The sequence below is a fragment of the Saimiri boliviensis genome, chromosome 10 (genome assembly GCF_048565385.1).
Source record: "Saimiri boliviensis isolate mSaiBol1 chromosome 10, mSaiBol1.pri, whole genome shotgun sequence".
In the NCBI taxonomy this organism is placed as follows: Eukaryota; Metazoa; Chordata; class Mammalia; order Primates; family Cebidae; genus Saimiri; species Saimiri boliviensis.
Genome location: NC_133458.1, coordinates 114,476,485 through 114,493,011, shown reverse-complemented (window position 1 = coordinate 114,493,011; position 16,527 = coordinate 114,476,485). Strand labels below are relative to the sequence as shown.

At 42.2% G+C, this 16,527-nt stretch overlaps 1 protein-coding gene across 4 annotated transcripts in view; it reads right to left on the bottom strand.

The window, feature by feature from the left end:
• Positions 1-16,527, bottom strand: part of GLI3 (GLI family zinc finger 3) — a 270,545-nt gene that overhangs the window by 44,163 nt on the left and 209,855 nt on the right. For all 4 annotated transcript variants that reach the window (XM_074379780.1, XM_003930761.4, XM_074379781.1 and 1 more), the window contains one exon: positions 16,246-16,386. In XM_074379780.1, coding sequence (XP_074235881.1) covers positions 16,246-16,386 — 141 coding nt within the window. The remainder of the gene's footprint in view (positions 1-16,245; positions 16,387-16,527) is intronic.

The window sequence follows — 16,527 nt, the reverse complement described above, 5'->3', positions numbered from 1 at the left end:
CTTCTGCGGTATAAAGAATTTCGCTCAGGTTTGAGTGGGACTCAGTACATCTAGTCCAGCAAACCACTGGATGCTCTGTATTCCCCTACAGTACCCCGCACCCATGGTGTACAATTTAAACAGCCTCACACTGCAGTACAGGAACTCCCTTTTCCCTGGGGTAACATTTTGGCTGGCTCTCAGAGGTCAATTCAGTTTTCCTTATACCAAGCCCAAATCTCCCTATGATTTCCAAGCACTGGACCTTTATCCAGCTCCCACAGGACAGCCAACCCCTAGCAAATATCTGAAAGCAGTTATCATGCCCCTTGGCTCTCTCTGCCCACCTTCAACTTCCAAAATTTCTCTTCCTTAGTTCTTTTTTCTTTTTTCAGAAATGGGGTCTCCCTACGTTGCACAGGTTGGAGCATAGTGGCTATTCACAAGTGCTCACTGTAGGCTTGAACTCCTAGACTCAGGTATCCTCTGGTCTCAGCCTCCCAAGTAGCTGGTACTATAGGCACACACCATACCCTCTTAATCTGGCTCTATCAACCACCCTACACAAGGCAAGTCTGGATCATTCTCTACCTGATCCAATGCCTATACATCAGCATATCTTTAGAAAGTGGAGTGCCAGGCTAAGGTGCTCTTTTCCAGGATACTTTTAGTATCATTCTAATAACGTACTTCTCTTTCTGTAGTTGACAATCACATTAGCTAGGCTTAGTAGAAACTCTAGTCTTGTAATAGTGAACTTACAGCTAATTAAAGGCCCTGTGCTATTATCATAATTTTTATTCTCCTTAGAGCTATTTGAGGTGTTGTTTTTTTTTTTTTTTTTTTTTTTTTTTTTTTTTTTTTTTTTTTTTTTTTTTTCAAGATCTCTGAGGATCCTGATTTGGCCATTAACTGGATATGAACATTCCTCACCAACAACTCTGATGATAACTGTACTCCACAACTTCATCCTGGAAACAGGTGCAACAAATTGTTATGCAGACCAGGGCTGGGAGCCCAGCACAGCAGCATGGTTCTAGAAACAGCTCCCTTGTTTGGTGCCTAGCCACGTCCTTATCATCTACACAATAACTGTATCTTCTAACACAACCACCCTCCTCTGCCTTGGCCACAGTTTCTTACTAAAGGTTTTGCTGAAGTCCTGTCAAGCATAGTCACTATACTTTCTTGAACAATCATTCTAATGATATTGTGAAGGGTGGCTCACACCTGTAATCTCAGCACTTTGGGAAGCCAAGGTGGGCAGATCACGAGGTCAGGAGTTCGAGACCAGCCTGACCAAGAAGGTGAAACCCCATCTCTAATAAAAATACAAAAATTAGCCAGGTATGGAGGTGTGCATCTATAATCCCAGTTACTGAGGAGGCTGAGGCAGGAGAATTGCCTGAACCCGGGAGGTGGAGGTTGCAGTGAACCAAGATCATGCCACTGTACTCCAGCCTGGGCAACAGAGCAAGACTCCGTCTCAAAAAAAAAAAAAAAAGAAAAGAAAAAAAAAGGAAGTATCAGCCCGTCTAGTATGACAGTTTTCTTGGTGAACCTAGAGGGTGCCAATGATCACCATTTCAATAGGACAACATTTTTATGATAATAAAGATAGAGTTTTCTTTAGAATTGACTTGACTGCCTCCTTTGTACTTTTCAGAATTCACTTTCTTGTCCCCTTTGAAAGTACAGAATGATAGTCAACACTTTCTATTTTCCCCAGTAAACCACCCCTGCTTTTTTTTTTTTAATTGATCAAAAATTTCTGATATTGGTTCACCGTGCCATGATGAACCATTTCGTTTGTAAGAAATCTTGGTCCTGACATTGCTACTCAACCGGCCTCTGATCCCCTTGCCAATCAATGATTTGACTCCTGTTTCAGCTGGGCAGGCAGGATTCCTTTTTCTGCTGTCTCTGTTCCCAACAGGAAGCCCCAGGAGGACAGGCCTCACTGGCATCATCATTGTCCTCTCAGCTCCTTGCTCCAAACGAATAACAAAATGAATAAATGAATGTTCACTTGGACCAGCACAGAAGATGAGCACATGAGGAAGTGAGCTGTTTGTTTTCACTGCCATTCGTTGATTCTAAACCATTCATTTTTAGGGATGTGCCTCCCATTCCTGGATCCTACAACATCCCCTCTGTGGCCATCAGGACCCCACAGTAGCCCCAGGAGACTGAATATGTTCAGGTAAGTCTGCGTCACTAGCTCTTTCTTATTTCCACATATTTACGTTCTTTCCATCTTTTGTATGTATCTAACTTTATCAAAGAATTCCATTGGGATCTATATTCTTCAAACTTGGTCTTTTCTTCCTTAGATAATTCGTGAATGCTTAGAGTGGCTTTCTGGAGTGATCCTCAACTGTCTTGTGGCACTTTCTCCAAACTCTCTTGCTATTCAACAAGGACCCCTGGGAAGCCTGGATTGACACTCGGAGCTGTTCCTAGGGGTGCCTAGGCACACGGCCCCTGTGCCTACATGAGGCTCCAGAGGCTGCCCTGAAAGCTCTTTCCCTCTGGAGAAGCCTCATCTCTGCCTCTCTCCACGTGGGGAGCTGCGGCTTAAAGTGGGACCGGTAAATAAGACGGGCTGGGTAGCGGAGTACACTGGGAGCTTGGAGGTTCAAGTTTAAGAAGTTATGCTTCCTCTAAGTGTTGCTTCCAGCTTTAAGCTTAGGATAATCAGTAGCATACCTGTACCAGAGTACCGTCTACATCAACAGACAGATGTCTCTAGTGGATGAGTTCATGGGTTTTAGCCTGAGTGGAAATATTCAGTTACAGAGGAGCATGTGATTTTCAGCTGTGTTTTGATAAAAGGGTCTGACGTTTGTGATGAGGCATTATGGTCACTTTCAGTGGTATCTGACTGGCCATACATACGTGGGAAAAATATCAAACTTGAGGCAACTTGAGGAAATGGACAGGGGAAGGGGACTGTCTCTGTTGGGGTGAAGTGAGAGATAGAAAAATGCATACATTTAATAGCTAAGAATGTCTAAAGGCCAAACCTTCCTTATATGCACCAAGCAGCCATTAAAACAATATGACTTGTGTATGAGGGAACTGATTCATCAGTTAGCAAACAACTACTGAGTTTAGTGGCCTTAAATAAATGTTTTAGCCTTTCTAGACCTCCTTGTAGTTGGGTTAGGTCATTTTAAAGATTCTACAATTAGGAGGGACCACAGCAATCATGTCCAGCAAGGAGGGACACATAAGCCAGCTACTAAAAGAGGAATATGTTCATTCCTATTGAAGAGAACAGAAACTATACCCCATTCCTCTGAATCGCCATTTTAGAAATAAAATGTGGTCAACCTATCAGTCTATTTTATTTGTCTAAGCCCACCTAGCCTAATGCTTTGACTACTCAGTCCCACCCTGCTGAGGGGAAATGTGGCCACTATCGATGCATGGAGCTATCTGCTAGGTAATGCCTGTGTGCTCACAGACAGCATGTCACAGGGCATTCCACAGCCAGACGGAGCCCCCTGCCCAGGGGACCTTAGGCAGCCCGCAGGCAAGGAGGTGTGGCACCAAGGGAGGCAGAATAAAGTTAAAGGTGAGACCACCTGAAAAAGGCAGAGCCTACAGCTTAAACCCAGCCTTAGCTTTAGCAGTTTCTCAAATAAACCAAAGACACAATCACCGCATGGCCCAGCAATCCCATTCCTAGTGATATACCTAAAAGACCTGAAGACAGGTGTCCAAGCATGAACTTGTAAATGACTGTCACAGTAATAGCCAGAAAGTAGAAACTCAAATGTCCATCAATGGATCCATGGATAAACAAAATGTGATGTAGCCATCCAAGAGAATATTATTCAGCCGTAAAAAAGAACAAAGTACTGATACATGCCATAGCATGAAAGAACTTTGAAAACATGGTAGTGCAAAAAAGGCAGAAGTCATACAAAAGATCACATTTTGTATGATTTAATTTTTAAGAAATATCCAGAATAGACAAATCCATAGAGACAGAATACAGATGGGTGGTTTTCAGGGGCTAGCGGGGAGGGGAAGTGGGAGGTGACCGCTTCATGCATACAGAGCTTCCCTGTGGGCTGATAAAAATGTCCTGAAAGGACCAGCTATGGTGGCTCACGCCTATAATCCCAGCACTTTGGGAGGCCAAGACGGGCAGATCACCTGGGGTCAGGAGTTTGAGACCAACCTTAGGTTTCACCTAAGATGGTGAAACCCCATCTCTACTAAAAATACAGAAAAATTAGCCAGGCTTGGTGGCAGGTGCCTCTAATCTCAGCTACTCGGGAGGCTGAGGAAGGAGAATTGCTTGAACCTGGGAGGTGGAGGTTGTAGTGAGCCAAGACTGCGCCACTGCACTCCAGCCTGGGTGACAGAGTGAGACTCCATTTCAAAAAAAGAAAAATATAGAAAATACAAAAAACTAGCCAGGCAAGGTGGTGGGCGCCTGTAATCCCAGCTACTAGGGAGGCTGAGGCAGAAGGATCACTTGAACCCAGGAGGCAGAGGTTACAGTGAGCTGAGATCATACCACTGCATTCCGGCCTGGGTAACAGCAAGATTCTGTCAAAAATATCCTGGAAGTTGACAGCGGTGGTTACACAACATTGTGACTGTGCTCAATGCCACACTGAACTGAAAACTTCAAAACGGTCAGAGTGGGAACTGCTATGTGATATATATTTTACTGCAACGTGTTCATGCTAGCCCAGTGAATAAACTGGCCAGACCCCTGGCCGGGGCCATCCTCTCTCCTCCCTTCCTCCCGACTTCCTGCTGGTCCTCACCGCTCATGCCTCTGAGCAGAAAGGATATCCCTAATGAGCCCAAGTGTCAGCACAATATAAATTACGGCCAGGGGAAAAAAGAAACAACTTGATGCATGGCCGAGGATCTAAGAGAGGAATGTCCACCATTGTTTGTGATTATGGATCACGTCACGATCTAATAGCAATTTTTATTTAATCAATAATTTCCATGCTGAACAGACAGCCCTGTTACAGAGAATCGACAAGCAGGTACTGATAGCGACAAGCCTCGTTATTAATCTTTCCTCTGCCGGCTTATCAGCCAAACTACTGTAAAAGGCACCACCAAGATGGATTTTCGAATCCACCTTGCTCCTCTCCCCTATCCCTTTTCTTTTCCCTTTCCCATAACATTTCATGTAATGTAGAATATACATTTACGTGAGTAACCTGGGGCTTGCATGGCATAAAAAGGCAGTTCACATTAAGCAATTTCACAAATCAGTAGGACCTAGACCACTGCTCAGGGTTAGCCACTACAGACTAATAAATCATACCTTCTCTTTGAGTTGTCAATCGTCAAAAAGCTTTGTACAAGTGCTGGCATCTGTAATTCCGTAAAGGCTTTTCATCTTGAAATAAGATGCTCTGGACTGATAACAAGAATAATCCCCTCTTGATCAAGAAAAAAAAAAAAAATCTGCATTTTACCAATTAAAGCTGCAGCCAGAAGCCAAACGGCTCAGTACTGAGATTCCAGTGAAGTTTATCTCTGCTAAACACAAGGAGGAATACAGTGAGGACTGTTTCACTTGCAGCTTGACTACTTTATCCTGCAGTAGAAACTGCATCAGAGGAAGGTGTGAAAACGCTCCTGCCCCCAGGAAAGGCCACCAGGAAGATCTCCTCTTCGTGAACCGGACTCTCCTGCCTATCGTAGAGAGCTCCTTGGGACAGGTCACACGTGCTGAAGCACAAGCAAGAGGCTACACCTAGCAGACGAGATAAGATTGGCCGGTTATGTTAGAGACATGGTCGACCGCAGAGAGTCCTGTGAATCTAACAGAAGACAGCTGGTGCAGTTTTGTTTTCCTGATTAGAAAGACATTTTCATTCCAGCCAAACAGACCCGGAACTACATCCCATTCATCTGAATCACCACTTGGAAATAAAATGTGGTCGAGCTACCTGTCTGCTTTATTTGTCTAAGTCCACCAGACCTAATGCTTTGAATATTCATTCTCTGTATTTGTCCAAAACAATCCTACCCCAATTGGAAGAAGAGTGGTGGCCACTGGAGATGTATAGAGCTATTTGCCAGGTGAAGCCTGTGTGCCGCAGGATTACAAACTTATAACTAGAAAGTAAGACACACCTTATCATTTTTTTTTTTTTTGAGACAGTCTTACTCTGTTGCCCAGGCTGAAGTACAGTGGTGTAATTACAGCTCACTGCAGCCAATTCAGCCTCTCGAGTAGCTGAGACTACAGGTATGCCTCATCATGTTCGGCTAATTTTTTTTTTTTTTTTTTTTTTTTTTTTTTTTTTTTTTTTTGTAGAGATGGGGTCTTGCTATGTTGCCAGGCTGGTCTTGAACTTCTGGGTTCAAGTGATCCTCCCACCTCAGCCTCCCAAACTGCTGGGATTACAGGCATGAGCCACTCACTTGGCCTGGCACATCTTATTTTGCACAAAGCAAAATAATGACAAAGGAAAAATTATAGCAACCACAATAAAAGCTAACTGGCCCTAAAAACTTGACAAGCACTGTAGGAGGTATCTCCCATAAACTGTCAGAAATAATTCTCCCAACAACCCTGATAATCCTTTTATAAAGAAAGATGATAGAATCTTAGTACCCTTTGGTAAAGAGCCTGATGCGACCCTGGCCAGAGTCAGAGGTTCCCTGGGCAATACCTCCTCCCAGTACTCAGCCGGCAACCCTGAAAATGCTGACTTCTCTTTGGATATCATGTACGACATCCACATCAGCTGCTCATACTGAAATTGTGAAACATCTCCAAACTACCCTCCCAAATTAAAAAATAATAATCATTTCAAATAAGTTCCACTGCAGAGTCTCACTTCTGGCCCTTCCCCAGCCTACCCTTGCCCTCTTTAATACACTGTACTTGCAACTTCTCCGCTTTTGCAAGGCTCAGCCCCGTCTTTCTGAGGCTAATGCTGCTCAAGCATTCAATTCTCCTTTCTCCATCTGGAATAAAAGACAGATTCCCAGTCTAGCAATCACATCTCCCATGACATGGCGCTACTCGGCTCTTTAATCTTACCACCCACTACCCTTCTGCCTTCCAGACACACTTTGGTTCTGCTCTAACTGCATTACTTATCATTCCACTCTTCAAACAAAAAGCACAAAACCAATCATTTGTAATTATATTTCTAATTCAAAGAAATGTCAAAAACCTCGGCCTTTTATTACATTAGCCCATAATCACAGATAAAATTTTGTCATACTTTCTGTTACCATTAACTTCTTTCTGCTGTCTCGTCCACATAGAATTACCAATGACTTTCTGCAATGGTCTTTCTGTATTTAGGTCTACCAGTTTATTTTATACCATGCTCATAACATCCAGTCTCCATGAGATGTATCTTTCATTCCTCCTCCTGCGCCTTCACCTTACTCATTTTCCCACCGTCCTGCTTGTACATCAATAGTACTCATAACAGCCTGCCCTATATGCTTCCCTTACCCAAAGGGATAGCCCCCAGCCTCAGCACCCTAAATCTGACAGCATGAAGCATTTTCTTCCAGATACTATGCTTGCAATTTCTGTAGTGGCCACCAGGTGGTGATGATGGATCAACAGCAGACGATCAAACAGGTAAGATTGACAACAGCCTCCATAGGTGAGCCTGAGCAACTGAATCAATGGTATACTTAGGACTTTTTACATGTTCATGAAAGTCGGCTTAATCTCTCCATTCTTCAATTAAGTGAGTTTATTAGTACTACTTGCTACGGATTCTATTTGCCCTTACGTTCGAATAAAGCTTTTGAGTTTACAAAGTACTTCTATTCTAGGAGTTCATTCTACCCTCATAAACAAAAAACTAATTAAAAAACCCAGTGAAGAAACTTGAATGGATATTATTATCGCCACTTTACAGATGAGGCATGGAGGACTTACTGCAGAGTGACTTACTCAAATTCAGAAACAGTTTCTGGCAGATGTGGGAATAAAAGACAGATCTCCAACCCACTATCTGGTATTCTTCCCATCCTCCACTCGCTGATTAATGCTGGTTTTACTGGTAACTGGGTGGTGTCGGGTGGGGATGGTTTAAGACCTTGGCTTATACATAGTCTCTTGAGGATATGCCATTTACAGTTCTCTTCTCTTGCAACATTAATTGCTCTAGAAAAAATAAAAATGCCTCCGTGGTAGTATTTGTCTAATCTTAGACAAGCCTAAATATCCTAGAATTTAAAAAAAAAAAAAAAAAAAGTCCTTGTATTAGAAAACTGCTTTCTGTTCCTGGAACTCTGTTTTATGTTAAAGCAGGAGCCTGATCTCCAACTCTGCTTGCCATGATCTCAGAAGTTGGAGTCTGAGTGACTTCCCTAGGGCTGTAAAAAAAAAAAAAAAAAAAAAAAAAAAAGAAAGAAAAGAGGAATTTCTCCACCAAGAAAAAGGGTTTGGCTGGCTATGGGCCTTGCTGAGAACTCCTGACTGACTAACCTTAGCAAATGTGATTTTTAAATTAAGCTCTGCCAGTTTACACACACACACACACACACACACACACACACACACACACACACAGAGGAATATTTAAGTAGCTTTTTACTAGAGACAGTTTAATGAGATCATCTTTTATTTCTAAAATGAACATTTTAAAGTACCTTTAAGCAGGGGAAACTTTTTCTTTAATCACAATTATATTTTTTGTCTTTCTTACATGTGTTTTTCTTTCTCAACACTATATGACAAAAGGAAATACATAGGGCTGAACTGGAGGCAACACTGTCTCCCAGGGGGCATCTGACAATGTCTGGAAACAGTTTTGCACAGGAGGGAATGCACAGGACAGCCCTCCACTATAAAGAATTGGCCTCTGGTGGGGAGAGGCCTGGGATGCTGCTCAACACCCTACAATGTCGAGGACAGCCCCCAACACCAGAGAATGATCTTCCTTTATGTGCAAGAGTGGAGGAACCTTGCTTTGGTGTAATCACTGAGGAAAATTTCCAGAAGCATGTCAGGACATGAGAACACACAAACAGGAGAGAGGGAATCTACACACATCAGAAGTGTGCAAAGAATCTGCAATGGAAGAAATGAACCCAGAGGCCCCTCCAGTTTTTCTCTCGCAGTGTTTCATGAACTGGGGGCCTATCAACATCTTTTTCTTTGTCACCAGGCTGGAGTGCAGTGGCGTGATCTCGGCTCACTGCAACCCCTGCCTCCCGAGTTCAAGAGATTCCTCTACCTTAGCCTCTTAGGTGGGACTATAGGCACGCGCCACCATGCCCAGCTAATTTTTTGCATTTTAGTAGACTGGGTTTCACCATGCTGGCCATGATTATCTCAAACTCCTGACCTCATGATCCGCCCACCTCAGCCTCCCAAAGTGCCAGGATTACAGGTGTAAGCCACTGTGCCCGGCCTATTGACATCTTTTTGCAATTACTAATTTCCAACCCCAACACTGCCTGCATACTAACCTAACCCCTGCTTTTATATGTGACATGTATGGACATGGCAGCCTCTTTAAATGTAAATATCTTCACATTTGTCTCTCTTGTAAGCAGAATCACTAACATTTTATTGAGTATAATATTTTTAGCTAATTCCCTCACCGTTTTATGTGGTATATTATATTTTCCTTAGGAGAAGAGCAAGCCTTGAACCCAGGTCTGTCCACTTGGAAACTCATTCACGTTGTACTGCCACTGGGTAGCGATAGGAAACAAAAGTATTCTTTCAAATTGGGTGCCAATTTTTCTCAAATCACCATCATCATCATCTCATCATCATCATCATCTCATCACCATCATCATCATCTCATCAGGCCTCAAAAGTTTACCTGCATGATTTACTTTTACACTAACCATATTTTCCACCTGTTTGCCAGGAGTCTCTTCCAGTATCCCTCTGGACTCCTCCCTCTCTGATCCCATAAAGTCACAATACACATTATGGCTTCATTATGTTTCACCTCATGTTATTCACTATGCTTTTATGTGTCCTTATCTCCCCCTCCCAGTTAGACTGTCCAGTTCTTGAGGGTATAAATCATGTGCCCACCACAAAGCTGGGGCCGTGGGTACCACACGGGCTGTCCCTAGTCCATACTGCACCTGCCAGGGCTGCCCCACACATCTCATGAAGAGCCACTGAGCAAATGGCTGATCCATTAATGATGCCTGGTACTTTTCCTAATAAGCAGGAGAATATATTATGCCGGCAACATCTGCTAGAGGCAAGTATATTCAAACGATGTATGCAGTCCAGCCCAAAGTGACCACCATTCCCACTTGTCTAGAGGAGATCCATACAGAATATTCCAGGGCACTAATCATTGGCAGAATCTAAAATCTCACCTAAAGTATCATTGAGAACCAGCTAAAAATCTTTCAATAGGAAAATGTTCCCCAGATGGCAGAAACAGTTATTTGGAGGAAGATTCTGATGAAATATTTCAGGGGTTATACAATGAATAAACGAATTAAGAAACTAAGTAATACACGACCACCTCCTAAACTCCACCTGGGGGCAGTCACCGATAACTGTCCACAGCACTCCCAACTCCCAGCCCACCCAAACTCCCTCCCAGGCTGACAGCAGGGTGGATTCTGTACAGCACTCCCAGTGGCTGCCAGCCATCAGGTTGGCACTAGAAAGAGTATCTGTTTCCCATCCCTATCCTAAAGACTAGCCAATTCCAACCTTTTGCTTTCTTTGACTAAACCAAGGTTGAATGAGGCAAGATGTCTTGGCCAGGTCTTATTCAGCAGACACATACTGCAGAAGAAAAAGGAAGTCTCTTGGCTTCAGTCTAGCGTACAACCCAGTTCAGCAAGAATTAATATAAAATAAGCCACAGAAACCAACAGTGCCGCTGCATTCTCCTCCCCCACTCAACCCAGCAAAACACACACATAAAGCAACGAGAGACGGAGTGACCTTTTCGAGACCCTCTGTCTGTTTCTCATTAGACCTACTGCATGTGATCTCTGCTTGGCCTTGGACGTTGGGGACAGCGTTTATTTTCACGGCTGTTTCACAGTATGATAAGTGAGAAAATAACGTTCTAAGGGGTCAAATGGTTCTAAGGAGGTCATCCCAAGAGTCAGGGCAGAGATGGGGTTGCCACTCAGAATCCCAGCTGGGCCATGGGGGCTCTGGCTGGTGGACCACACAGCCCTCACACTCGACCTGATCTCCTGAGTGTCTCTTTATGGGAACAATTTCTGCAGGTGCAATTTAGTCAGCAACTTTAAAGAGAACGTGACCCTTAAGGCAAAACTGTCAAAAGATGGCTTTGAAGTTTTTAGTTCTGGGTTTATATTTTATATGCCGTGTTTCCAAATAATTACAGTAACCAAATTAACTAGCAACTCCATGTAGGGAAAATAAGATCAAAATCTTCACTCATTCGTTTTATGTTTTATGCACACACAAAACTAATTTCTGCCTCATATCTGAGACTCCATCACATCTTAAACTCAATTTTCTCTTAGGTAAGGACAGACAATGCAACTTTAGCAAAGGGATCAAAATTACATGGGAAACATTTAAAATGCAAATTTAGGATCACGGTATTAATGTGAAAATGATGTCTTCACATCCTCACTCTTCCTTGCGTTCCTACAGACACATCAATTCTTCACAAATTAGATGTGCTTTCTTTATATCTAAATTTCTGTGTTAAAAAGAAAGCCGCTCATTTTCATGCTGCTGATGTATAGAATTTGTTTCCAAATGGCAGCAAAGGTGATTATAACTGTATTCTTCTGATAAAGGAAACTTCAGCGTGCTTTTAGAGATCAAAATTTGCAGCATATGAAAGCACTTTAAAAATCCAAGTAGGTGGTTAATCACTCTACACAAAGGTGAATTTTTGACACTATGCTTAAGGGAGACAAATGGAGGATTACAGAGACTTAAATGCCACCCAGTTGAAGCTGGGTGCTAACAGAAACACATCTCAGGTTCTCTGTGGTTCTGCCCCACAGGCAGAAGGCAACATCCCTCAGTGAGATTGCCAAGAGCCCCTGCAGGGCATGCTGCTGGGGATTGGGAATAAAACTTTTAAAATAATTTGGCTTTTTAAAGACCTTTGGGAAGAACATTATTTGTATTATTTCTTACACAGAAATAGGGAGTCGGATTGTTGAAATTGAGGGCAGAGTTGCAGAGTTACAGCAAACAGGTGGACATGAAGTATGGTGATGACACGATTATTCTTTCAATCTCAGCACTGATGTTTTCAAGCATAAACAGCCACTCAGCAGTGAGGACTCCACACCAAGATAAAAGTTGTTTACGTTTATTCCTTTTCCTCCTCTTAGAAGACCTCTCAAAATATGGGTGGTATATACAATGTCACGCACAACCGAAGTGTGCAGGTTTCAGAGAACCTGACACTAACGTGTGCTGCAGAATGTGCGTATTTCAGACACTCAAACATCAAAGAGCCAGAGATGGAACTTACTTCCAGGACAAAATTAAAACAAGAGGAAAATGGATCTCCGCGTACACAGAAAGCATCCCTCCTGCTTGGAAGAAGCTAGGCTGAGCTGCTTTACATAGTAACACAAGCTAAACCAAGTAACATCAGCATAAGCAGAAAGCGAAACCAAACAACACTACAGCTCTCAGAAACATTTGAAGTTAGGATTCACGTCTTCTAAAATATAATGCCCAACAACAACAAAAAAGGTGGTCTGGTTAATTTAAAATTGAGGAAAAATGTGGACTTTCATTTTGAGATGTTAGAATGCGTATCTTTCAAATGGCAAGAGACAATACCTGCATTTTGGCAAATCAATAATAAATCCAGTCTTCAGCATACTTGGAATTAATTTTTGTTCTATATACTTTTCCTGTTTCCTTCAATTTTAACTAACACCAAGAAAGAAATGAAGTACAACAAAAACACAGCTAACAAAAATACGCATCTATCTTCTTAGCTTCTGGTCACAGAAGTAAATTTATGACGAATTTAATACTAGCCTGAGAGTAACTAAGCCCAGTTGTAATTATCTTGCTGGGAAGAGAAATTAATTAAACATCCCTGTGATAAAGACCCAGCAGCAAACCTAGAATAAACACATAATTGGTGAAGGAGAGGGGCTTGAAATAAAGGAGAAGAGAAGGGAACGGCTAATATTTAGCCCATCTGTTCAGATAGTAATGGACGAGGTAATCTTTTCAAGAGTACATGGAGTGCATTACAGTGGAAATGAGACTACCTGGCGGGCAAAGTCAGCCGAGTTTCTAACTCTCTTCTTCAACTTTGTGATTTGCTAATGTGAAACACATGTCTCCCTTTTGCACCAAGTTCAAATAACTCCGGAATTCCAACCGTGCAGCCCAACGACTGAACCAGAACAAGGGGAGAACTTGTCAGGATTTAAGAGCTTTCAGCAAAGCCCTTCAATTGCAGCCAGCACCCTATTCCCCGGAAGGATATCAATTATAGATAGTGACTTGCTTTAGCAGGCAGTCGGGACTGTCAGACACTAGATAGACAACCATGAAGAATCATGAATCTTTCTATTAACTGTAAGAGGGGGGAAAAAGAATGGGTCACGGCTATAAATAAGGCAGAGCATCAGAATGGTTTAACACCTTGCCTCTTGGTTGTATGTGGCATGAAAATCCAACTAATTCACCAAATGTCCTCTCTCTAAGGAAAGTCACAGGAATGGAAACTGTTAATGCTTCCCTCTGTAAAAAAAAAAAAAAAAAGTAGCTTTTGTAACTGCTATTTATTCTACCACCAAAGTAATTAGGCGGACGTGAAGAAGATATTCCTTCAATCAACATAATACAAAGCACCTACCCATTCTATACCAGGCCACCACTATTGCTGCTGGCTATACTCATGAGTAAGAAGGTACACACATGTCATGCAATGTAGAACCAATTTAAACATGCAAATGTGGGATTTCTGCACCTTACACAGTAAGTAAAAAGGTGGAAAATAAGTGATATAAACTAGTCTCCGTATTTATGTTGTGGTAAATTATAATTCTTAATTCATTTAATTAAGTTTATTTACTCATATAATTTGTCTCAGACTAAAATTAATATAATAAAGGTAATATATTGGATTTTCTTCTAATCCTGACATGAATTTCTTCTGGTTAAGCTGGAATTAAAATATTCCACTGCATATGTGCACATTCGTAGTTTTTAAAGACCGTTTTGATGAATAGCATGGTGGTCATTTAGTTGGTGGTTTTAAGCAGCCTTTCTTTAACACTCAGATCTTTCTATTAAAACATCATAGAGACCAGCCGCCATCTAGATTAAATTCAAATACCTGCAATATCACCATCTTTTAAAAGCTTTCACAATATCCTACTTAGGCTGTGAAAGGGTTAAGTTAGTACCACACTCCAAGAAATATTACTTCAAACCCTGCCTCTTATGGGGAGCACAATTCATTTTAAATGTAGACTTAAAATAAGCTCTTATTTCATTCCTGATTTGACAATGACTGAACCAGTATCCAACACTCCTTGCAAAGTACAATGACTTATCCTCCAAAACGGCACCATGAGACTGTGTCACCCTCAGGATATTTTAAAAAGCAAGCTGCTCTGCCAGCATCTCTTCTATGATGGCAGCTTTTGCACAAACAATTCTCTTCACGTTTGTTCTTCACTCGTTATATCACTACGGATACACACAGCACATGCTACTCTTTGGGAGTATTTCCCCATACTAAAACAAAAATTCCAAACGTTTCTCCCCTTCGTAATTCCAACGTCTTTGTGATTTCCATTAAAACAGCCACGAATAAAGAATAAAGGGCCATTAAGTCAGGCTTGGCTTCAAAATAACACTTGCATCAAATTAAAGAGAAAGAATCAAATTAAGTTCATGGAAAAATTCTGGAAATATACCTTAATTAAAAACATCTGACTTTCTGATATTTTTTTCTGCGCTCAGAAATCTATAATTCTTCCTATACAATTACCAGGAGACATGATTTAAAAAGAAATGGAGAGGAGGAACCCTGACAATGTCATGTAAAATCCTCAAAGCATTCTGTATAGAACAGAGCTCAAAATCTGGCAACCTATGTGCTTAACACTGCAATGTAACTGCGATGCGTGGAATACATTACATAGGATAGGCCGAGTTGCAGGACAACATATTAAGAGCTCACATCACCTACGAAATGTGTGGGGTGTAAGAGGGACTTCATAATTTTAGTGCTTAATCTAGATGCAGGAGGGTTATCAAGAGACACGAATCACCTAAAAATACAGTTACCGTAAAAGAGAATGGATCATGAAAGAGAAAGTGGAGAGAGAGAGAGACAGAGAGACAGAGAGAGAGAGCAGGAGGGGGGAATGGCAACAAATATTACTCTCCAATTTTTCATAGTATTAAAAGCTTAAAAAACTGCCCACACTTAATGCTTCAACAGGACCCTGTGCTTCTGCCAGGAGCTGCAGCACCTGCATCTTTTCATTCTTGATTGTCTAAATGCCCTTCCACGTCAGCCGCTCCTGGTCCCATTTGCCAGGGAAAACTCCACTGGCCTTCCAAGAAAGTACCAAGAACAGTGAAGCACTTTTGGGAAGGGAGTATCACAAATCAGGCATGGGGGTGGGGAGGAGGCTGTGTGCACACTGCACTTTTTGAAATGACACGCAGCAGAGAGCGTAAAATTTTCTGAACCTGGTTTGGAAGAGGAGGTGTGGTTCTCAATCTGACCACGCTGCAGTTTCCAAAACATCCATCACTAAATATATTTAAAAACACATATAACTTTTTCCATGAAACTCCTAACCCCACAAGGGCTGGCCTCAAACCAAGCAACGATGCTACCTAGCTCATAAAGAGCACTAACTGCAGCTTAAAATAATGGGCGCTTCCTTAGGCTTTGAGGGTTTGGGAGCGGAAAAAAGGAATCCCCCACCTCCGCATTTTTCCCATTGTTACCAGGTCTTGGGAATGGAATCAAACTTGGTTAAAAGGTTAATCATAATTCATGTCCAGCTTACTATTACTCAATAACCATCAAAGTCGCTAACTCAAAATAGTGTTTTCTGGCTTACAGGATCAGAGTCATTACACTCTCTATTGAAGACTTTATTGAATTTTACACTCAGCTTTAGCTGACTGAACAGGTCAAGCACCGTGGCTCCGAGTTTTCTTTATTCTCAGAAAGTCATAAAGCCCTCTCCAGTGCGCAGTGCGGCTCACTAAGAAACTTGACTCAGCACAGGGTCAGAGAGGCCAACCTCCCTGGAAAGGGTCACAGAGCTGTAAAGCCCCATTCCTGAATGCCATCCACTTACGTGCACAAGCTGCTCTTGGGTGTCGAACTCCCTCGTGCAGCCTTCCCAGTGGCAGTTCGTCTCATAGATGACTTCAGGCTCCTGCTTGCTTTCATCTTTGTCCCCTTCCTCCTTGACAAGGGTTGTTCCTTCGGGCTGTTCCTGAAAGAGGAGGGTTGGGGGAGGGAACAGAGAAGGGGAGAGAATCAGACACAATGGGAGGGAAGACAAGAGAGAAAGTAAAAACTCAATGTAGATTTGGGTCTAGGGTTTTATGAACTGAAGAAGTCAAACAATAAAATC